Below are 24,090 nucleotides of genomic sequence, written 5' to 3'. Positions count from 1 at the left end.
TTTAAATTTCGTTTTTTCTTTATTTAAATTTTGTTTTTCTTTATTTAATTATTATTATTTTTTTATTATTATTATTTTTTTTTAATCTACCCTTCACTGTGTCTGTAATTTGTTAGTCAGAAAAATATTAGACTACCTTAAAAGTATTGCTTAATTTAACAGACCTTTGTGTGTGCATTTTATATCACTAGTGCAGTGTCCGTTCTCAGAGCATAAGCCCTGCCCACGTGAGGTGCGCCGCTTCCCGCTCGCACTGCTCTGTAGTTTACTAAAAGTTTATTCATTCTGAACGTTTCGTTTTTGAGTACCCGAATGAACCTAGGAGCTATGTTGTCTGGGGCTATATGCCCCTGGTAGGGTCACCCAAGGCAAACAGGTCCTAGGCGACGGGTCAGACTAAGAGCGGTTCAAAACCCCTTATGATGCCCAAAAAAAGGAGGACCGTGACGTCGCCCGGTATGGCGCAGCCGGGGCCCCACCCTGGAGCCAGGCCCGGGGTTGGGGCTCGTATGCGAGCGCCTGGTGGTCGGGCCTCCCCCCATGGGGTCCGGCCGGGCTCAGCCCGAAGGAGTGACGTGGGGCCACCCTCCCGTGGACCCACCACCTGCAGGAGGGACCGTAAGGGGCCGGTGCAAAGTGGATCGGGCGGCAGTCGAAGGCGGGAGCCTAGACAACCCGATCCCTGGACGCGGAATCTAGCTCTAGGGACATGGAATGTCTCTTCTCTGGCGGGGAAGGAGCCTGAGCTTGTGCGTGAGGTTCAGAGATTCCGACTAGAGATAGTTGGGATCACCTCTACGCACGGCTCGAGAGAGGATGGACTCTTCACCACTCTGGAGTTGCCCATGGTGAGAGGCGGCGGGCTGGTGTGGGTTTGCTTATAGCCCCCCAGCTCAGCCGCCATGTGTTGGAGTTTACCCCGGTGAACGAGAGGGTCGCTTCCCTACGCCTTCGGGTCGGGGATAGGTCTCTCACTGTCGTTTGTGCTTACGGGCCGAACGACAGTGCAGAGTACCCGGCCTTCTTGGAGTCTCTGGGAGGGGTGCTGGAAAGTGCTCCGACTGGGGACTCCATCGTTTTACTGGGGGACTTCAACGCCCACGTGGGCAGCGACAGTGACACCTGGAGGGGCGTGATTGGGAGGAACGGCCCCCCTGATCTGAACCCGAGTGGTGTTCTGTTATTGGACTTCTGTGCTAGTTACAGCTTGTCCATAACGAACACCATGTTCAAGCATAAGGGTGTCCATCAGTGCACATGGCACCAGGACACCCTAGGCCGGAGGTCGATGATCGACTTTGTGGTCGTTTCATCTGACCTCCGGCCGTATGTCTTGGACACTCGGGCGAAGAGAGGGGCGGAGCTGTCAACTGATCACCACCTGGTGGTGAGTTGGATCCGATGGCGGGGGAGGAAGCTGGACAGACTCGGCAGACCCAAACGTACTGTGAGGGTCTGTTGGGAACGTTTGGCCGAATCTCCTGTCAGAGAGATCTTCAACTCCCACCTCCGGCAGAGCTTCGACCAGATCCCGAGGGAGTCTGGAGATATTGAGTCCGAGTGGACCATGTTCTCCACCTCCATTGTCAACGCGGCCACTCGGAGCTGTGGCCGTAAGGTCTCCGGTGCCTGTCGAGGCGGCAATCCCCGAACCCGGTGGTGGACACCGGAAGTAAGGGATGCCGTCAAGCTGAAGAAGGAGTCCTATCGGGCCTGGCTGGCTTGTGGGACTCCTGAGGCAGCTGATGGGTACCGACGGGCCAAGCGGACTGCAGCCCGGGTGGTTGTGGAGGCAAAAACTCGGGCCTGGGAGGAGTTCGGTGAGGCCATGGAGAAGGACTATCGGTCGGCCTCGAAGAGATTCTGGCAAACCGTCCGGCGCCTCAGGAGGGGGAAGCAGTGCCCTACCAACGCTGTTTACAGTGGAGGTGGGCAGCTGTTGACCTCGACTGGGGATATCACCGGACGGTGGAAGGAATACTTCGAGGATCTCCTCAATCCCGCCGTCACGTCTTCCATTGAGGAAGCAGAGGCTGAGGGCTCGGAGGCGGACTCGTCCATCACCCAAGCTGAAGTCACCGAGGTAGTCAAGAAACTCCTCGGTGGCAAGGCACCGGGGGTGGATGAGATCCGCCCTGAGTACCTCAAGTCTCTGGATGTTGTGGGGCTGTCTTGGCTGACACGCCTCTGCAACATCGCGTGGCGGTTGGGGACAGTACCTTTGGACTGGCAGACCGGGGTGGTGGTCCCTCTTTTCAAGAAGGGGGATCGGAGGGTGTGCTCCAACTATAGGGGGATCACACTTCTCAGCCTCCCTGGGAAAGTCTATGCCAGGGTACTGGAGAGGAGAATCCGGCCGATAGTAGAACCTCGGATTCAGGAGGAACAGTGTGGTTTTCGTCCCGGTCGTGGAACACTGGACCAGCTCTATACCCTCTACAGGGTGCTGGAGGGCTCATGGGAGTTTGCCCAACCAATCTACATGTGCTTTGTGGATTTGGAGAAGGCATTCGACTGTGTCCCTCGCGGCGGCCTGTGGAGGGTGCTCCGGGAGTATGGGGTCCGGGGCCCTTTGCTAAGGGCTATCCGGTCCCTGTACGACCGGAGCAGGAGCTTGGTTCGTATTGCCAGCAGTAAGTCAGACTTGTTCCCGGTGCGTGTTGGACTCCGGCAGGGCTGCCCTTTGTCGCCGGTTCTGTTCATAATTTTTATGGACAGAATTTCTTGGCGCAGCCAGGGGCCGGAGGGGGTCGGGTTTGGGGACCACACGATTTCATCTCTGCTCTTTGCGGATGATGTTGTCGTGTTGGCCTCATCAGACCAGGACCTCCAGAATGCACTGGGACGGTTTGCAGCCGAGTGTGAAGCGGCTGGGATGAAAATCAGCACCTCCAAGTCCGAGGCCATGGTTCTCAGTCGGAAAAGGGTGGTTTGCTCGCTTCAGGTTGGTGGAGAGCTCCTGCCTCAAGTGGAGGAGTTCAAGTATCTTGGGGTCTTGTTCACGAGTGAGGGAAGGATGGAACGGGAGATTGACAGGCGGATCGGTGCAGCTTCTGCAGTAATGCGGTCCCTGTACCGGTCTGTCGTGGTAAAGAAGGAGCTGAGCCGCAAGGCGAAGCTCTCGATTTACCAGTCAATCTACGTTCCTACTCTCACCTATGGTCATGAGCTGTGGGTCATGACCGAAAGGACAAGATCCCGGATACAAGCGGCCGAAATGAGCTTTCTCCGCAGGGTGGCTGGGCGATCCCTTAGAGATAGGGTGAGAAGCTCGGTCACTCGGGAGGAGCTCAGAGTAGAGCCGCTGCTCCTCCACATCGAGAGGGGTCAGTTGAGGTGGCTCGGGCATCTTTTCCGGATGCCTCCTGGACGCCTTCCCGGGAAGGTGTTCCGGGCATGTCCCACCGGGAGGAGACCCCGGGGAAGACCTAGGACACGCTGGAGAGACTATGTCTCCCGGCTGGCCTGGGAACGCCTCGGTGTCCCCCCGGAAGAGCTGGAGGAAGTGTCTAGGGAGAGGGAAGTCTAGGCATCCCTGCTTAGACTGCTGCCCCCGCGACCCGGCCCCGGATAAGCGGTAGAAGATGGATGGATGGATGGATGAACGTTTCGCGTCTCGCGTGTCTATCTATATTGCACCAAATGCCACACTGGCACTCCCTTGTGAAGTCGATTGGATGAACGGTTCTCGAAATAATCAAAATGCAAACGGACATACAGACACATAGAGATTCCTGCCTTTATTAGAGAGAAGAATATGTTCAGCACCCTCTCTCCGAAGCTTAGAATATTCAATGTTCATTACTACCAAAGCTTCGAAGCTCAAAAAATGGTATTCGGACCAGCCCTACACAACACTTGTACTGATATCCCTTCACTGGCTACCTGTTAAATACAGAATACAATACAAAGTGTTCATGTTTGTTTTTAAAGCATTGCATGATAGAGCTCCTGCGTATATAAAGGACATGTTAATCCCTTATCAGTCTCAATGTCACCTATGCTCCTCTCAAAACATGCTCCTAACCATCCCATGGTCTTGCTTGAGGCGTAGTGGAGATTGTGCATTTTCTGTTGCGGCTCCTGCACTTTGGAATGTGTTGCCATTATCTTTAAAATCCTCGTCAAGCGTGGATATATTTAAAAAGGAGTTGAAGACTTATTTATTTTATCAAGCTTTTGCCGTTTGATTAGGTCTGAGAACAATGAGTAATTTGTTGTTTGATTTTCTTGGTGTACATTTTTTGTCATTTTATTATGTTTATATGTTTCTTTGTATTTTAGAGTTATTTACTACTTATGGAAAGCACTTTGGTCCATTCTAATGGTTTTGAAAGTGCTTTATAAATAAAATTTGAGTTGAGTTTATATTTAAGGAAAATACAGATGTATTAAATGTATTCTATTATATCAGTTTTATATAATCTTTTTGTTATGAGTTAGGTTTGTTTTCCTCTTTTTTTTTACTCACTCTTTCGTTTCTGCACCCTATCCACCTGTTCGTAATCGTAATCAGCGCGCTCGCGGATTGAGATAGCACCTGCTCCTCCTTTGTTCTGATCTCTTTTGCTATTTAGTGTCTACCTGTTTTGGGCTTCTTTGCCAGATCATTGCAAGCTGCTTCATGCTTGTGGAGTTGTTTCTCTTCTGAGCAATCACTCTTTTCTTACCCTGCTGTCCGTCCGGTCTCTATCTGTGGTGCTGTGGGATCGACTGGGGCTGTTCGTTCGTCATCATTTGTCTGCTGCCAGTGCAAGATCTCTGTCCATGACTGAGGACTAGGGATGGGCAAATGAAGCCTCATGAAGCACTGAGGCTTTACCCTGATTGTTCCGGGAAAAGATTTGAAGCATCAGGAGTGTCGAAAACAGCGCCATCTTCTGGCAGCCATAACCCTGAGTGTGCAACGCTGTTGTTTTATCTATTAAGCTCAAATAAAAGCCTGCCAATGCTAAATGTTCAGTTTTCTGATAATATAATTCACATATTAAAGTGTGGCAATAAATTAAATGTAACAACTATGTTAATACTAATTATAAAAATACCAACAGAGTTGCTTGATGCAAGTAAATGGTGGTCTAATTATTTTATGGTTTCTTGGCTGTTTATATGGCAGAATATATAGTCTATGTAATATAGGCTATAGGCTTATTTATAAAAATAACAAAAAAAATTAGTAAATGGACTTAAACTTACATAAACCTCTAAAGTAGTGGCCTGGGTTCAAACATTCCGACACGCAAAGTGAAGCATTCACGTGACTGGAAAAAAAGTGAGGCTTTGTTTTTCGTTGATCACGTGTTTCTCTGAAAACAATACGCACTCTGGTAAGAAACCTTCATGAGAAATTGTGCTGCAAACTCGATACATGCTTTGAAGCTTCAGTGTCATATGTAACATCACTACTGAGGACTGTTCCTGAGATTCCAGACTGTTTCTTCCTGATTTCTTCACCGGTTCTGCATCCACGATCAAGCCCTTATTTTCCTTATTGAACGGCAGACTGTCTTTTGTGACTGAATAAACTGTTAACCTGCACCATTTGCGTTTGGGTCCTCTCTCCGTTCTATGACACTTTCTCTCTCACATAGAGACATGATCTTTCAGAATAACAGTCTCTTACTCACTGGCATATTGAATTAATTGTTTAAAAAAAGAGATTGCACAAATTATAAACAATAAAAAAAAATCTGTTTTGATCTAAGAGAGTGAATAGTGTGTCATTGTTCTCTATAGGTTGGATAAGTGTGGTGTCACAGATGAAGGTTGTGCTGCTCTGGCTTCAGCTCTGAGATCAAACCCCTCACACCTGAGACAAATGGATCTGTCTGGGAATAAACTAGGAGACTCAGGAGTGAAGCTGTTCTCTGTTGTACTGAAGGACCCTCACTGTAAACTTGAGATGCTGTGGTAAGATCATCTCCACTATAAAGACTCAGAGTGAATAAGGATAATATGTAGATAGTGCATATCTTTGGCGTAATCCCCATCTGGTGGTTCAGTGACAGATTCCTGCTTGAACCGTCAGATCTTGCCGGCGGTAGAAGGCAGCGGTGAGGAGTCTCCCTGAAGAGGAACATTTATATCTTAATATATTATTATCCCCCAAAAGAAAGTAAAACTAACAGTTAAATAAACCAGACGAACTACAGTGTGTGCAAAATTATTAGGCACGTTGATTTTCTGATCATATTTTTTTTTTCAGGCACATTTGACCAATTCCAAACCACATTATAATAATAATAACAGTAATAACAATTAATTTTGTATTTAATCATTTATAAGTGATATATAATTGTTCATGAAGGCTGGAAATGAAAAATGCCTTATATTCAGGTGTGCAGAAATATTCGGCAAGTTTTCTTTTACGGATAAAATAAGCTAAAAAAGAGATTTAACTCAGACTGAAAAGTCAAAAATTATTAAATGCCCATGAGAAGAATGCAATACTAATGCAAAACTAGAAATTGCAGTTAAGGCATGACCATTGGACAGTGAAATACTCATTAGGTCAGCAGGGTCAGGCAAATACAGTTGGAGAAGAAAAGGCACGTTAACTGCAAAATAATTAAGAATTAAGGTGAAGAATTAAGTGTGAAACCATCAGGAAACCTTTAGTCTCCAACGCCACCATTTTCCAGAGCTGCAACCTACCTGGAGTCTCCAGAAGAGCAAGGTGTCAGGGTCTCAGAGACTTGGGTTAGGTAAAGAATCCTAAAAATGTACCCCCCTCTTAATAAGAATCACAAGCTGAAGTGTTGTGAAATACATGAAGACTGTTTTTTATAGGCTTTATAGACAGACAGATTGAGAGTGACTCTTGAAGGACCAGCACCAGATCCTCTTTTACCACTGTTTGAAGAATTCATCTTCCAGAATACGTTTTAATAAGTTTTGGGAGTTTATTTTTAGTCCATCTCCTACTCTGAAGTCCGTTTTGCAGAGATGGACTAAAAATGAACTCCCAAAACTTACTGTCAGATTGTGGAAGATGAATTCTTCAAATAGTGGTAGAAGAGTATCTGGTGCTGGTCCTTCAAGAGTCACTCTCAATCTGCTTCAAAAAGCCTCATGAGGCTTTCCCCTGATTGTTCAGGGAAAAGATTTGAAGCATCAGGATTGTCAAAAACAGCGCCATCTTCTGGCAGCCATAAACACGAGTGCGCAAGCCGTTGTTTTATCTATTGTTTTATCTATTGTTTTTTATTGTTTTATCTATAGTTTGGATAAGTGTGGTGTCACAGATGAAGGTTGTGCTGCTCTGGCTTCAGCTCTGAGATCAAACCCCTCACACCTGAGAGAACTGGATCTGTCTGGGAATAAACTAGGAGACTCAGGAGTGAAGCTGCTCTCTGCTGTACTGGAGGATGATCCTCCCTGTAAACTGGAGATGCTGTGGTAAGATCATCTCTACCATAAAGACTCAGAGTGAAGAAGTATTAATATGTAGATAGTGCATACAATATATCTTTGGCATAAGCCCCATCCGGTGGTTCAGCGACAGATTCCTGCTTGAACCATCTGATCCTGCCGGCGGTAGAAGGCAGCGGTGAGGAGTCTCCCTGAAGAGGAACATTTACATCTTAATATATTATTATCCCCAAAAGAAAGTAAAACTAACAGTTAAGTAAACGGGACAAACTACAAACCAGACAACAGATGCAGGTTACAGTGAAGAGGTTTTTTTAAAAGCAAAAATGTTTGGTGTAAATCAGCTTGCCTTGTAATGTGTGTCTGCAGCTAAAAAGAGGGAAGTAGTGTGTGTTTCACCTGAACCAGGGCTGTCACCATATCAGATTTATCACGACTCGATTATCATGGCCAGAATAACTCATAATAACAATACATCACCATATCTTGAAATATTTCATTTCTGGAAATCTTGGAAATATAATAATAATGCAATAAGTCAGCTTCATCTTTATTATGTTTATTTTTGCTATTTTTGGAAAAGAAGAATCACACCATCGCATAAAAAAGGAACAAATCCACTTAATGGTGACCATTTTGGAATAATTGAAACACTTTATCACAATTATACAGTAACGAAGAGCTTATAAATTATTTGCAAACTATTGGCTTATAGTTAATGAATAGTATATAATGCTATATAAGCTGTAGTTAATATATTAAGAGACTATATACAAATAGTGAATTCTTCATTCATTGCCACTGTAATTAACAAAGTGTTATTGTTTAATTAGCTCTTATGTAAAAAGTTAGATAATGCTTTGTTAACAACGTATTAACCATAAATAGTTTGCTTTAATGTTTTAATACAGCCTTTATTCAACATTAGTTACATTAGTATTAAAGGGGTGGTATAATGCCCTTTTCACAAGATGTAGAATAATTCTTTGATGTCCCCAAAGTGTGAATGTTAAGTTTTAGCTAAAAATACCCCACAGATATTTTTTATATGACATTAAAATTGTCACTTTTTGAGGGTGAGCAAAAACAATTTTTTTTTGTCTGTCCCTTTAAATGCAAATGAGCTGCTGCTCGCGGCATAGAGGGCGGAGCTTCAACAGCTTTTGTTCTTTTACCTCACACAGACATGCACTAAAAATGTCAAAAACTTTTAGTGTATTATGTTCAAACCAGTCAGACAATGGTAGACAAACTCTAGAAGAAGTGACAACATATAGAATGCAACAGGACATTTCTGAATGTTTAGGTGATTAATTTAGGTAGCTTATGTGTAGTTATCTTCTAGTCACTGATTAGCATATTCTGTCCTGGCAATCTATAAATGCTTTCCTGTGGGGCGGGCTTATGTAAATTTTAGGGTTGGTGATGTCACTAACCTGGGAGGAATGTTGTGTAGTCTCTACCAGCCGTTTGTTGTAGTCCTTGAAAAGCAATTTCTTTAAAAGAAAATATCTTCCTTGGCTTTATACCTTGAGCGTCGTAACTTTGCAGATGTTCTTTATGCTCAAACAGCAACATTACACACTAACTCTAGTTAGAAAAGTTAAATCATGATTAGGGTTGCACCGAGACCAGTTTTTCAGAATCAATCCGATCCGATACCAAAGATTCTGAGTATCGACCGATACCGATTCCGATACCAGTGCAGGTTTTTTTTTTTTTTTTATCAAGTAGAATTTCTATAACTCTGTGTTGAACTGATAATCACTATTTTTTGTGTTAAAGGGGTGGTAAAATGCCTTTTTCACAGGATGTAAAATAAGTCTCTGATGTCCCCAGAGTGTGTGTGTGTGTGTGTGTGTGTGTGTGTGTGTGTGTGTGTGTGTGTGTGTGTGTGTGTGTGAAGTTTTAGCACAAAATACCCCACAGATATTTTTATATAGAACGTTAAAGTTGTCACTTTTTGAGGGTTTGCAAAAACACAGTTTGTTGCCTGGCCCTTTAAATGCAAATGAGCTGCTGCAGAGGGCGGGGTTTCAAGAGCTCGTGTGTGTTAGCAGCTGCCATTTACCTCACGTAGACACACTAAAATGACAGAAACTGTTCTGCCTTTATTGTTAAAACGGAGTCAGACAAAGATGGAGAGACTCAAGAAGAAGTGACAACATGTAGAATGCAACAGGACGCCAATTTATGTTGCTGATGTGCTATCTTCAATTAGCATATTCTGTCATGATAATCTATAAATCGCTCGTATAGGAACTGTTGTGAGATGCACACAGAGTCACTTTCTATTGCATGTGAAAAGATGGATGCTAAAGTTTGAGCTGACTCACAAATGTACTCTTATACAACAACTTTTCCTCTTCTCAACACAGACTGCGTGTTCCCGGGGGTGGGGTTTATGTACATTTTAGGGTTAGTGATGTCACTAACCCTGAAGGAATGTCGTGTAGTCTCTACCAGCCGTTTGTTGTAGTCCTTTTCTTTAAAAGCAAATATCTCCCTTTGCTTTGAACTTTGAGCGTTGTAACTTTGCAGATGTTGTTTATGCTTAAACAGCAACATTACACACTAACTAAAGTTAGAAAAGTGTAATCATACTCAACCACCCCTTTAAACACAATCTGCTTAATAAAGACAACTTCATTATAAAGAAAAACAACAACAAAAAATATATGATCATAATCTGACAGAAATGCTATTATAAACTAGATTAGTGGATAATTCAGCAGTAAAATTTAGTCTAGAAAAATCACGAGTGCACAATAATTGTATACAATCTGAACATTTTGTGAAAAAAACGTTTAGTGGGGAACAAATTAGAGTCAATAAGTGTAACACTAAATCTGGTCAAACTTTACACATTGCCCTTTGTATTGTTGTAAAATTCATTCATGAAAAACAAGATAACAAAAATCTAAAATATTTTGTATTTATATTATATAATTTATTTTATTTATAGCCTACTATAAAATTGAGACATTTTTTAAATGTATAGCACAGCTGTTTAATGAGGTAGCAACATATGATAGATAGGACAGAACAAGAACGGCTATTAATAATCTTTCATTGCGTCACTGTGTTATGATCATGATATGAAAGGCTCCAATACAGTGCGGCACAAAGCGCTTATGCGCATCCCGAGCACCGAGCACAGAATGATGTGCTTGAAGCAACATGAGTCACAGTGCGCAGCCCGTCGAGTCCGCATTGAAAAGTTTAAAGCACAAAGAAAATGCATATTGATGTGTAGTCTATTATATATATATATATATATATATATATATATATATATATATATATATATATATATGCAATAGTCTATTCAGCATTTTCTTTTATCAGTTTTAAATTTCAGTTACTGCGCGCGTGAAGAACAAATAGTGCTCTGACTTAACTGCAGTGTTGTGATCTTACAGACACCCGGTAGAAAGTAACATGATTAAGGTACAGCAATAAAGTCCAGCAAGATAAAGTTGTTTTATGCAAAACCATAGACCTTTATCTACAGATCAAGTATAATAATAGTAACATTGAATCATCTTGGAGAGCGTTTCATCGTGTTAACTGTGGTAACCGAACGCGACGCACTGTTTGAATGCTGAATGAAGAATGATTGACAGCCGCAGCTGAGGGAAACGTTTACGTGAGCTTGAATTTAACGACTTAAATATTAATTTCTATCTCACATTATACTATATAATGGCTTCAGAACACTTGTAATATTGTGCACGAAAACTTATGGTGCTTTATAATGTTGGTGTGCCTTTTGTGGGGCTTAACCCTCTAGGCGCCACGGTCGAGTTTACTCGACAAGATGCGGCACTGAATAAAACGGCCGATTTTGTCAAATAGGGTGTCAAATTTCGTTCGACCTCCCCTCCACTAGTCAGCAGACATGTCATACTTCAATCCCCGACTCAAAAAAACGTCATGTTTCTATACAAAATCTTCGAGCTAGAGCGCATTGAATAAGTGCGAACAAAAGCGGAGCTAGTGTGCGAATGAGCCGTTTTATCAGAGCAATATTGTCAACGTCAGCGAGTATTTGCATTAGATTATTATTATTATTATTATTATTATCTAATGGCATCAATAAAGCTTACCCGCAATGAAGTGTTGGGTCTCCTATACGCGGACCCTGATTCTGAAGGGGAATAACGTTATCTGCCTTCAGAAAATGACGGTGATTCTGAAAGTGAAAGTATAGCCCTACACCAAGCACAAACGGTGAATCCTTTGCCCAATATATATGGTCCTTTGCCCAATGTCAGTGGTGGGAACAATGTTTCCCGGGGTCGGAGTGTTCATCGCGAAGTTAGCAGGCGTGTTAGTGTTGTGGGGAACGAGGCGGGACTCGGAGATTTGTTACCGCGCTTGCCATGGTGACGTGCCTCTCCGCAATCGCGGCGACAGTATTGTGGTGGAGGCTTTGTCTAATGCAACTGGGTAATTTACACGAGGTCGAAGTATTCATAGGAAAGTTAGGTGGAAACGTGGAGGCAGGGTGGGGAGTCGCAATGACAATGACAGTAGTCCGAGCTGTGCACACTCGGCGCGCGCGCAAGGCAGATCTGGCCGCGCCCGCGCTGCTCGTAGCAAGAGCAGAGGCTGTGTGACACGGGGCAGAGGGGCTATTATGCATAGTCTATCGCAAGACCACACCATGAAACACTACAAGAAATGTCACCTGGATGGATAGGGAGTCATTATCTCTACAGCAAAAGCCCTGCAACATAAATTCTTTTTTTTCTTTTTTTTTTTGTCTGCCATTTATTAGTAATGATTTACACTGTTGATTTACTATCTATTTCCCTGACCATTTAGTAGTGTACAATATGTGTTGTTTTTTGTGTGTTCATGTCCTTGTGATGTATGCGCCTTTGAAAAAACAACCAAAAAAAAAAAAAAAACTAACATTGTCTCTCGTCTTGTCTCGTCATCTCACTCATCATCTGTGGCTTGCCGTGGCGAGTGAGCTTTTGAACTAAACAGGTCTTGTCTACTTGTGTTTGTGTGTCATATGAATAATATATATTTGCCCCATAGATGGAATCAGAGTGCCTACTGTATGTAGTAAATGGAAAATCTCTACAGCAAAAGGCCAACCGCTACATGCATTCAGTTTGTTTCTACCATTTATTAGTAATGATTTACACAGTTTGTTCACTACTTACTATTTACCTGAGCATTCAGTATTGTGCAATATAGCATACAGAAGGTGAGGGACATTTTTGGGGGAAAGAAATGCTGCATTTTATCATTTAAACATGTGACTTTTCATGAAAATTCTATAATCCAAGATGGCCGCCACTATATGATGTCATAATATGCAAATTAGATGGGAAAATGTAATCCCTACATAAACTTTGGGTCATCCTTAATATTTCTCTTATTTACAGAAAGTCTCTATCTTTTATCACTTTTAAGATATAGCCTTTTGAAATTAAGATGTCAAAATCGAACATTTTAGGAAAAAACCTCTGGCGCCTAAAGGGTTAACAATAACACTAAATAGTATACGCACAATATCAGATTTGGGTTGGCCTCGTCTGACCGATACCCGATCCGGCAAAAATGGCAGTATTCGGAGCCGATACTGAGTATCGGATCGGTGCATCCCTAATCATAATCAACCACCCCTTTAAGAGTTCCTTAAAATGTTTACAAAAACATTAAGAATAAACATACATGCGCACATACACACAGAAGCACACACACAGACACTCACACACAAACACAGACACACACACTAGGGCTGGGACGATACACCTAGACCTTTGGGAAAAGTTAAATTATACACCTATACAGACTGTCAATAATGTATAAGATGAGTCATATTTATAATAATTCATCACATCTTTCTGAGTTTTATTTCAGAAGCATCATACAGTAATGCATTCTCTTGATTAAATAATTCAATAACAAATAAATTTTTTAACAGTCACTTGTCGCCACCTAGTGGCGAAACAATGTAATCGATAAATGCGTTATTTTAAGTGCCAAGTTTCTATCAAAAGCTGATTTACTCTATTTTGATCACTACCGCAGACACAAGTGTATATATTTTAACTTTAAACTTTTATCCCAGTACTTCTATGATAATTTGAACTATTGTATCACAGAAATAATGATACTATTATGAGGTTTAAAAGACCTTTTGTGAATCTGTTTCATGACAACTCTCTCTGGGTCAGCGGCAGCACCAACACAGATTTAAAATGCTGCGATATGATTTTGTCGAAGGTTTATTAGACAGACAAATTGGAAGAAGATCACCTGGGTGTTTGAATGGGGATCACAGTATTTTAGAGATTAATCGTGCAGCTCTACTGTCTTAACTCTCTCTTAACATATGAGTAGTGCCAGGCAGGGCTCCAGACTGCGACCAATTGGTCGCATTTTGCGACCATTTTTCCTGCCGGTGCGACCAAATATTTATTTAGGTCACGCTGGCGCGACCACAACGTTGCCGAGCAGCGAATCCAAACAAAATGAAAGGGGAACGAAAATGCGCCACTCCTTTATGCTTCACAGACCGTTTATTAGTTCAGACCAATAATAGACAGCGCAGCGCCCCGAACTTGCCAGTCACGGGCCGATCTCGATCACGCGACACTGTTACTAGGAGATCCAGACTCTGGAGATCCAGTGAAGAAATCCATTGAATTCGCCTCAGAATTAATAACATAATCGCTGCGAGATCCAGTGAGAAACATTCCGATTCGGCTCAGAGTTCTCTGTTCTAAACCATAGATATCAGATCAAACAGCGCTGACGTGGAAACCAGGAGAAACACTTATAGAAGGCTTTCAGTCCACAAATCAGCAACATTCACCATGGATTTGATGTAGTAACTGTAACCATAATGTGACAGAAATAGTCAAACGCTTACAAACGCTATCATATATAAATGTTATTTTTAATGTGATGACTAACACATTTTTGTTCATCCTTCAAAAATTGTCTTATTTAAACACTTATTTAAAAAAAAAAAAAATAATTACCATTGTAAACAGTAGGATGCTTATTGGCTATTTTCACTCCCTAATATATACTTTTTTCACTTGGTTTGCTCTTTAATTAATATTAAGACATTATGAATGATAATAATTAAGGTTAATTTCATCTACACCCTAAATTAAGCTTAGTGCTTTATTGCCAGCCCCAGTGCTACCAGATAGTCTTTGTAGAACTCAGTGGCTCCGGTGCCGCTGCCCTCAGATGTTAGTCTGGAGCCCTGTGAACTTAAAATAAAACTGCACATTGTAATATCTGTACGTTAAGTCTATTTATTATTAAATAATTTGTCAGTATTACAGTTATTTTGGGGGAAATTTGAATAATTGCATTGCAAGCTGATTTAAGGTGTGCCCCTAAATTTTCTGCTTGCGCTCCTAAAATTTTCAGTCAGGGGCTACAGCGCTCCTAGTAAAAAAGTTAGTCTGGAGCCCTGCTAGGGCTTTTCAGTGCTTTCAGTCTCATGTCGCTTCCACGCGTCCACTTGAAATGGATATTACGACACTCATAGATTACGACACATTTCATCCTCTATTGAAACAATTTTTTATGGGGACATGCCATAGAAATAATGATTTTTATACTGTACAAACTGTATATTCTATCCCCTAATCCTAAATTATGTATTTTAACAACATGAACTAATGACTATTTGTATATATTTCATATTGACAGCATTATGTTATCTATTTTTTAAGTGTTATGTTTAGCTTTGGATATAGGCTTAATGTGCGTCATTGTTCTCTACAGGTTGGATGATTGTGGTGTCACAGATGAAGGTTGTGCTGCTCTGGCTTCAGCTCTGAGATCAAACTCCTCACACCTGAGAGAACTGGATCTGTCATATAATAAACTAGGAGACTCAGGAGTGAAGCTGTTCTCTGCTGAACTGGAGAATCCTCACTGTAAACTGGAGGAACTGTGGTAAGATAATCTCTACCATAAAGACTCAGAGTGAATAAGGATTAATATGTAGATACAATGCATACAATATATCTTTGGTGTAAGCCCCATCCGGTGGTTCAGCGACAAATTCCTGCTTGAGCCGTCAGATCCTGCCAGCGGTAGAAGGCAGTGGTGAGGAGTCTCCCTGAAGAGGAACATTTACATCTTAATATATTATTATCCCCCAAAAGAGAGTAAAACTAACAGTTAAATAAACCGGACAAACTACAAACCAGACAACAGATGCAGGTTACAGTGAAGAGGTTTTTTAAATCACAAATGTTTGGTGTAAATCAACTTGCCTTGTAAAAGCCTGAGCATTTCCTCAAAATGTGTGTCTGCAGCTGAAAAGAGGGAAGTGGTGTGTGTTTCTCCTGAACCAGGACTGTCACCATATCAGATTTATCACTACATGATTTTCATGGCCAAAAGGCATAGAAGGAAATAACTCAAGATGACGATACCAATTCCTCGGACCTGGAAAATCGCAGGATGAGTGCTTCATCCCGGGGAGGAGAAACCGCAGAGCGTGCTTCTCCCCGAGATAAGGCACTGGATCTAACAGGTGTTTGTTAGAACCATTTGCGATCCCCAAGATGCGCGTCGACGCCGTGCCTCGGGGGGCGCGCACCGAACCGTCCTCCTCGAAGAACGGCTGGCGGGAGCGGAGCGTCCTCACGGACAGCTTCTCGCAATGCCCACAGTCAGCCCCCTCGAGAACTGACTGTTGGCATGCTCCACTCCCAAACAAGCAACACAAAGCTGAAGTGTAGGTCCCCCACCCGTGATATAACGCGGGCAGGGAACAACACAACGCTTGCTTGCTCTCTTTTGCCATAATATATGTATATATTGCAACTTGACAGACAACAATAAATATGACAAGGACAGAATACACAGATCGCTTGAAGGCACAGAAGCTGTCGCGGTCTGTTTCCAGGGGTGCTTTATAGTTTCCTGGTCGATGATGTCACCCGCCTATGACGTCTCGTCTTTCCATTGGACTGATTACACATGTGCTTCACGACGCAATCACGCAGGGCGTTCTCGCAGCGCTTGACGCAGCGCGAGTTCCCTTGAAAGGGAAACTATAGGGCTGCACGATTTTGGGAATAGATTTTAGATTTTTCTGGTTAAAATTGCTTTTTAAAACTCACAGAATACACACACACACACACACACACACACACACACAAATGTTTCCAACAATATATAATGAACACCAGGTTTGTTGTGCCTTGTAGGCATAGGCTACGCGCAGTGCTGCATAAAATAATAACAATAACCTATAGCAGCCTATACATTTTCCATAAGATTTCAGTAACAACTACGCTAGAGAAAAATTATATTGATTACAATATAAAAACATGAAGCCTATTGTTTGGTGCGTTTTGCTTTTCAAACGCACAGCGCGCTCCAAAATATGAAACATTCAAACACACAGCGTGCTCCAAAATATGAAACATTCAAACGCAGAGCGCTTCAAAATACTGTATGATACATTCAAACGCACAGCGCGCTCCAAAATATGAAACATTATGGTTACCATATTATACATATTTACGTTTGAGCAGATATCCACAAACACAGTATTTAAACAGTAAACACGGGTCTAAATATTATAATATTCACCATATATCTAGCAACAGTTCAACTGCAATGTAAAGTTTATGCAACAATAACATTAACTAATAGAATTAAGAATTTCTTTCTTGTCTTCAAATCGTGTTCTTCTTCTTCTGAGGTAAATCCAATGTAAGCTCACAGCGTGTCTTCCAAACTCAACGAAAAGCAGAGACTTGTGAAGTTTTTTGGTGCTTTGTTTTTGAGGTAATGAGCGCATTCGTGTTCCATGTGGATGATTTGCATGTCAATCTCTTGCGCGCATGGGCATGGTCAAATAAAAAATAATGAGCAAGGGTTTGAGATACTGGACATCTTGTTGGTTTTATACAAATTACTTAAACAGAGAATATTTGTTTTCAGTTTGAATCCGATCATTTAAAAGTACACACTTAAATGTTTATAAAGGTATATGGCTCATAAATGTGTGACAAGTATTCGCTGAGTTTTGTTTCAGTTTATAGACGTGCTCAAGGAAAAAAAAGTTCACCGCGACGGAGAGGCAGAAAGCACACCCTGTTTATTTTCTTTATTTTAAAAAAGCACAATGTTTTGATTCGATTGTAAGTGGACACATACAAAAGTAGAAATATCTGTATGACCATAAATGACGGAATAATTTAAGTTTATTGTGCTACTATGTGAAGAAAATCCAGCAAAACGCGCTGGCCGACCTCAGAGGGTTAAGAATTGTGATTTGCGATTGTTTCTATCAAAAGCTGATCAACTCTTATTTTGATCGCTACCGTAGACATCAGTGTTTATATTTGAACTTTAAACTTTTATCCCAGAACTTCAGTCTCACGTCGCTTCCACGCTTTCACTTTAAATGTATATTACAACACTCATAGATAACAATAAGATCGTGATAGTTAGGTGAATCGATTTTTTTCTCCCAGCCCTAACACACACATTCCTTAAAATGTTTACAAATACATTAAGCACACACACACACACACAGGTTTCCATGTTTTATAGGGACTTTCCATAGAAATAATGATTTTATACAGTACAAACTGTATATTCAAACCCCTGATCCTAACTGATGTATTTTAACAACATGAACTAATTAATATTTGTATACATTTCATATTGACATTGTTATTTATTTTGTAAGTGTTATGTTTATCTTTGGATATAGGCTTAATGTGTGTCATTGTTCTCTACAGGTTGAAGGATTGTGGAGTCACAGATGAAGGTTGTGCTGCTCTGGCTTCAGCTCTGATATCAAACCCCTCACACCTGAGAAATCTGAATCTGTCTGAGAATAAACTAGGAGACTCAGGAGTGAAGCTGCTGAAGGATCTGAAGGATGATCCACATTATAAACTGGAGACACTATGGTAAGAATAGTTTTTAATGATTTTCATCATCATATTTTCATTTAAAGTTCAAATGGCTGATTTACTCACTAAAAATAAAAGTAAAGGTTCAGGTTCAGTAACACCACGTGTGTGTTTGAATATTTTGTCTGAGATCATCAAAATAATGAGTCTTAAAGCTATAGTAGGTAATCCTGTTCAGAAACACTTTTTTTTATACTGGGTGAAATGGTCCTTCCATCCTGAGAGTAGTCAATACATTATGTGTTCAGAAAAAGGAATGAAAACAATCAGACCTCTGTAGCAGCTGCAGGACAGTAAAAACTCTGACCAATCACTGCCATTCGGTGCGAATGTAAAGAACCAATCAGATGCCTTCAGAGCCAGGAGGAGTGTCTTAGCAGTGTCAATCAAGTTCGCGTACGCGCTGATCGCCCCTCTCTTGCACAGCATGTACCGTCATTCAAAATCAAGATTGCCGGTGTGCCGAGCAGCTGTGCTAATGGTGGACAAACAACCAAAACTGCCAATTTCTCGAGTGGAACCTGCTCATTCAACAAAGACAGGTAAACGGAAAAAGACCGATGACGATAAACAAGCCCGTCGGAGACCATTGACTCAGTGTTAAAACTCTAGCCGCATAACATACAGATAAAATGTCACGCACTGTGCAAAGCAACAATTGAAACCTGCTAACCTTATATCTAGCGACCTTATCCGTCGTCATCAGTGACCCTGCATGTTTACTAGCCTGCGCGTTCACGGCAGGCTCCGCTGTGGGGGGAACTTTACATAACAAAATACATGTTTAACAGCTAGTAGGCCTAACGTTATATGTTATGAATCTTACACGAAATTCATCTTCATCACAGTGCAACTAATGGAAATGGAAAAACGTGTATCAATGCAACCTGTTTTTAGCTTTGCCTTATAGTTATAACTAGCTTGTTAGCGAATCAAAAAATATATATTTTAAACTTTACCAATATCGATATGATAGCTTGATAGTGAGTAGGCTACTAAAATACATCTTATTTGTTTATATTCATAATGATAAAGTTAGATTTTTTTATTACATGTGATTCTGACATGATGCTACATGCACTGCACTCCTTCCTCTCCGCTCGTCTCAGGTAAATAATGCGTCTTCCAGCTCAGCTGTCGGAGTCGCGCGTTCATGTGTTTTGGGGGCGTGGCTTTGGAAGGACCCCAGAAGGGAGAGGGTGGACTGAATGGAAATAATGAGCTGTCTTTAAAACAGTCGTTAGAGGTCTACATACACTCGATTTTTATACTTTCTTTTTCAGAATACTTACATTTTAATTATGTATTGATATATACATAAAGTTTAAACAAATTTGAAAAATAATTTTTTTAGACCATTCTTACCTACCCCAGCTTTAAATTCACCTTCAGTTTCTTTAGGTCTCTGAACTTTAAACTGTGTTTTTTATGAGTTTAACTCTGCTTATAGTGTAATGACTGATTGTGAAAATAATATTAATGTTAATTTCAGCTTTCCCCCTTTAACTGAGATTTGGGTTGTTCGTTAATAACCAGTGTTGCCACAGTTACTTTGAAAAAGTAACTTAGTTACTTTACAGATTACTTGATTTAAAAAGTAACTTAGTTACTTTACAGATTACTTGATTTAAAAAGTAACTTAGTTACTTTACAAGTTACTTTATTAGTTACATTCAGCAGCTGCCGACAACATAAAAATGACAACCGGTTTTGCCAACACTCACTTTATTGGAAGTGTATTTTTAACAGTAACATCAACAATCTATCTCCTGACAATTAAAGTTGAACTTAAAAACTATTTCCTGAAAAAAATACATGTTTTTACAAAAAATAAAGGCAGTCTTTCTTGACTTGACATAAATACTTGTTTTTATAAAAAATAAATACAGTCTTTCTTGACTTCACTTAACATAAATACTTAAAAAAAAAAAAAAGCTGTTCTGTGAGGCAGCGCGGCATTGACAGTAGTGGGGATCTTGTTTATTATGGCACGAAACGAGGGCGAGTCTACCGTATTTAATGGCAGGATTTCCTCCACAACAAACTGCCCGACTAACTTCTTCAACTCTCCCCCACTTACTGGTTTTGCACCGAAGTCCAGCTTTTGTTGTTTGGGTGGTCGGGGACCTCCTGCACTCTGCATCGCATCACCTGGTGTGACTTGCTCTATAAGTTTGACTGTGCAGTGCATGGACTCCAAATGTTTTTTTCAAATTCAACGTGGTGTTTCTGTAGCTAGATAGCACTTTGTCACCGCCAGAAAGACTTCTAGAAAACGCACATCTCTCGCCTCCCTCCATTGTTGTTTTCGTTTGTGTCGCTGCGCGTGGTACGTACACGTGACGTGAACCTCATGCATGCTGAAAACGTGACTTGTCGCATACGTGACTTCACTCCCCGAGATGCAAGAAGAAATAAATATATATTTTTATTAAATAAAATGACAAAAAATAGTAACGCACAGTGACTTGGTTAAGTAACTTTAATCTGATTACTGGTTTGGAAATAGTAACTCGTTAGATTACTCGTTATTGAAAAAAGTGCTCAGATTAGAGTAACGCGTTACTAAGTAACGCGTTACCGGCATCACTGTTAATAACGGATATAAAATTTGTAGTGAGTGTAATGATCATTTCTGCTGTTTCTGTATCAGCTGTCCATTGTGTGAAAGTGACCTTTTATGTCCTTTTTATTTTGTATAGTGATGTTTAGCATCAGATAGAAGCTATATTATCATGTTTGAGAATGAATTAATATAGCTATGGAAATAAAATAATGATAAATGTTTTTGAAACAAAAAAGCTTGTTGAATTGCTCTACCTAAAAAAATATGCATTGCATTAACCCTGCTTGCATTTTAATGCATTGTATTTTTAGGGCTTGCAATTTTATGGGCTGAAATTCAACATTGATGTATATTTAACCTGTGAATATTTAGATTCAAAACATTTCACACGTTTTCATTATTAAAAATTCAATAATCCATATTCACCTTTCAGATTTCACTTCCAAAATATTAATTCTGTTTAAAAATACAACCTATACTATTCAACAGGCAATTTTCGGTGCATATTTTTTCAAGTAGTGCAATTCAACAAGCTTTTTTGTAACAAAAACATTTGTCATTATTTTACATCCATATATAGCTTATCTAGTTAGTTTTCTAAAGAAACGATGTAACATATGTAATGTCTCATACTGCATTTGTGACTGTTTGTTTGTTTTATTTTAGGTATTAGATGACAGTCTGATCATCTGATGGTGAATAAGGATCCACTACAGAGACTCACACTCAACCGAATCAACAGAGACTGAAGATACAGTGACTATAACATACACTGTTATAAATTAAGACTTCATTTAGATTTCAACAATCCTCTGACAGACCTGATGAGGTGGCAGTGAAACACCTTTTATTTCACAGCAGCAAATTACAGTTTCTTATTCATAGATTAACCATTTTATTTGTATAAACTCAAAAAGTTTTGAGTTTTGTTAGAGTAAATATAGAGACTGAATGTGTTTGTGTTGTACCAGCAGAGGGAGACAAAGACTAATGAAAGATTTTGTTTTCATAATTATGAGGGGAAAAAAAGTTCAAGCTCACTTTTGGAAAACAAACAATGGAAGCTTGAGTGTATACATCATGTTTTTAATAATAGTTTTAATACATTTGTATTGGGGTCACATGATGTGTTTTCATGTTTTCCTTTTTTTTGTGTGTGTGTTGTGTAGCTGTTTGTGCATGTATAAGATCTGCAAACTTACAAAGCTCAAAGTCTCATACAAATAGGTTTATTGTATCTAATACCCGGTACACACTGTATGATTTTGGGCTGTTCCAGACGAAAGATGAGCATCGTGAAACAATTGTGGTGATTTTTGTGGTCGTAGATCCTTAACGGTCTTTAATCAAAGATAGCCCGTGATCATTTACTGAGTGTCATGACCATCTCACAGTGTGTTGCTGCTACGACCTACATCTACTGACTGGCCAATAAAAATGCAACATGAAATGGCGTATTGATCAACGCGACATGACATTAAAACTTAAAACTTCTTTTCTCAAGCTCCATTTACAAAATTGTCATGCCAAGTTCAACTCTTTCCCCAAGCCATCGGACGAAACAGCCTGAGGCAAAAAGGCATCAGACATAAATTAATCTTTTAGTCTGAGGCTATTTCGTCCTATACCTAATTGTATGAGACTTGACACCTGATGTTGTTTTTCCTGAGACCTGAAAGCCTTTCAGTCTGAGGCAAGCGTGTCGCACAAGTGCTGAAAAGTGAAGCCATAGCGTCTCGATCGCCCCCAGGTGGCTGGTCCCAGTATAGGTCATAAAGCCCGCCTTCCCATGAAGTCTAAAGGCCTCATTATACTTCTGCGTCGGACCTACGCCGGAGCCTATACGCCATAGGCAACGTGTTGGTTTTAATTTATACTTCTGTGTCGTTGTCCGCGTTGACGCGCACCTAGGAAGCGTGTGAAACCCCGAGGGAGGGGTTCTGGCAGACCAATCACAGCGCTTGTGTCCGCGTAGAATTGACGCGTTGTTACATTTTTGGAGAGGTGCACGTCAGGGTACGCCGTAGGGTACGCGCGCTACACACAGCCTACGACGTATCTACGGCGGCAGTTCGACGCAGAAGCATAAAACAGGCTTAATGGATGCAATGCAAACTAAACAATCCAATTACACTTTAAATAAAAATATTTTAAAGGGGTCATGACATGAGAAACCAAATTTGCCTTGATCTTTTGGTATATAAGAGGTCTTTGTACCATTAAAACTTCCTGCAAGTTTCATAGCTTTAGACGCCCTCCCCATTATAAACGAATCATTTATTTAATCAAGCTCTAAATACAGCTCGTTCTGGATCCATGGTAAGAAGTGACGTCACGGTACGAAGTGACGCACCAGTCGTTTGCATATGACCGCCTCCAGCACAAGACTACTGTCTGTGCCTCATAGTCATTTCGCATCGTCGCATGATTCGTTGTCACGCGCCCCACAGGAGTTCAGTCGTCAACGTGCAGCGAGTGGGTCTCTTTACAAGATTGCTATGGGGCCGCCAAAGCCTTATTTGATCGGTGAGTGATGTGTAGAGACGATTGTGACAGGGCGCATGTTACTGAGAGAGCGAGCGAGAGCGCCCCGGCCGCGCGCGCGCTCTCTCACTGTCTTTCTCTCTCTCTCTCCCTCCCTCCCTCGCGCATATGCATCAAAATAACCCGTATTCAAGTGTTTCCGGTTACAAATCTGACATATTCATTTAAAATAGCTTCACACTGTCCATGTGGACACGGGGTAATCCATTCTTAGTTGTTAGTGGTGGACAGATGGTTAATTTTCTGGCTTTCTATATCTATGTTAATAATTGATGCATAGGCGCTGACGTTAGCCAATCATAACAGTGGGTGTTAACACTGAACTCTTAAAGGGGAAACACCCCCAAAACAGACTGTTTGAATCAGAGCATGAGAAACAGGGTGGGAAAAGGTCATAAATCATTCAATGTTAAAAGTTTTTTGTCCAAAAAACTATAGTAATACTATAATTGCACCTAAGGGAACATAATAAAATAAAATAAAAAACCATGTCATGACCCCTTTAAAGATGTTTTCTGTCATTTTATTTAGTTTTTATCACGCTGATTTAAGTTTAAGTGTTATTTTTTTGTGTAAGTGTAAGTCTGATCTTAGTTCATTATTTGATGCTATAAAAATGGGAATGTGACTTCATGATTGACAGCTGTGTGATTGACAGCTTCTCTGAGCGAA

The 24,090-nt window shown here is 41.0% G+C and overlaps 1 protein-coding gene across 1 annotated transcript in view; it reads left to right on the top strand.

Moving 5' to 3' along the window:
• The window catches only part of LOC311297728 (NACHT, LRR and PYD domains-containing protein 3-like), a 50,837-nt gene extending 26,915 nt beyond the window's left edge, over positions 1-23,922 (top strand). Inside the window, exons 7-11 of the mRNA XM_084420148.1 lie at positions 5,737-5,910; positions 7,222-7,398; positions 15,145-15,318; positions 18,132-18,305; positions 21,541-23,922. Of these exons, the coding sequence (XP_084276274.1) occupies positions 5,737-5,910; positions 7,222-7,398; positions 15,145-15,318; positions 18,132-18,305; positions 21,541-21,547 (706 nt within the window). The 3' untranslated portion in view covers positions 21,548-23,922. The remainder of the gene's footprint in view (positions 1-5,736; positions 5,911-7,221; positions 7,399-15,144; positions 15,319-18,131; positions 18,306-21,540) is intronic.
• Positions 23,923-24,090: the final 168 nt, after the last annotated feature.

The sequence above is a fragment of the Rutilus rutilus genome, assembly GCF_951802725.1.
Source record: "Rutilus rutilus genome assembly, chromosome: 9".
NCBI lineage: Eukaryota > Metazoa > Chordata > Actinopteri > Cypriniformes > Leuciscidae > Rutilus > Rutilus rutilus.
This window is presented reverse-complemented; position numbering and strand designations above follow the sequence as displayed.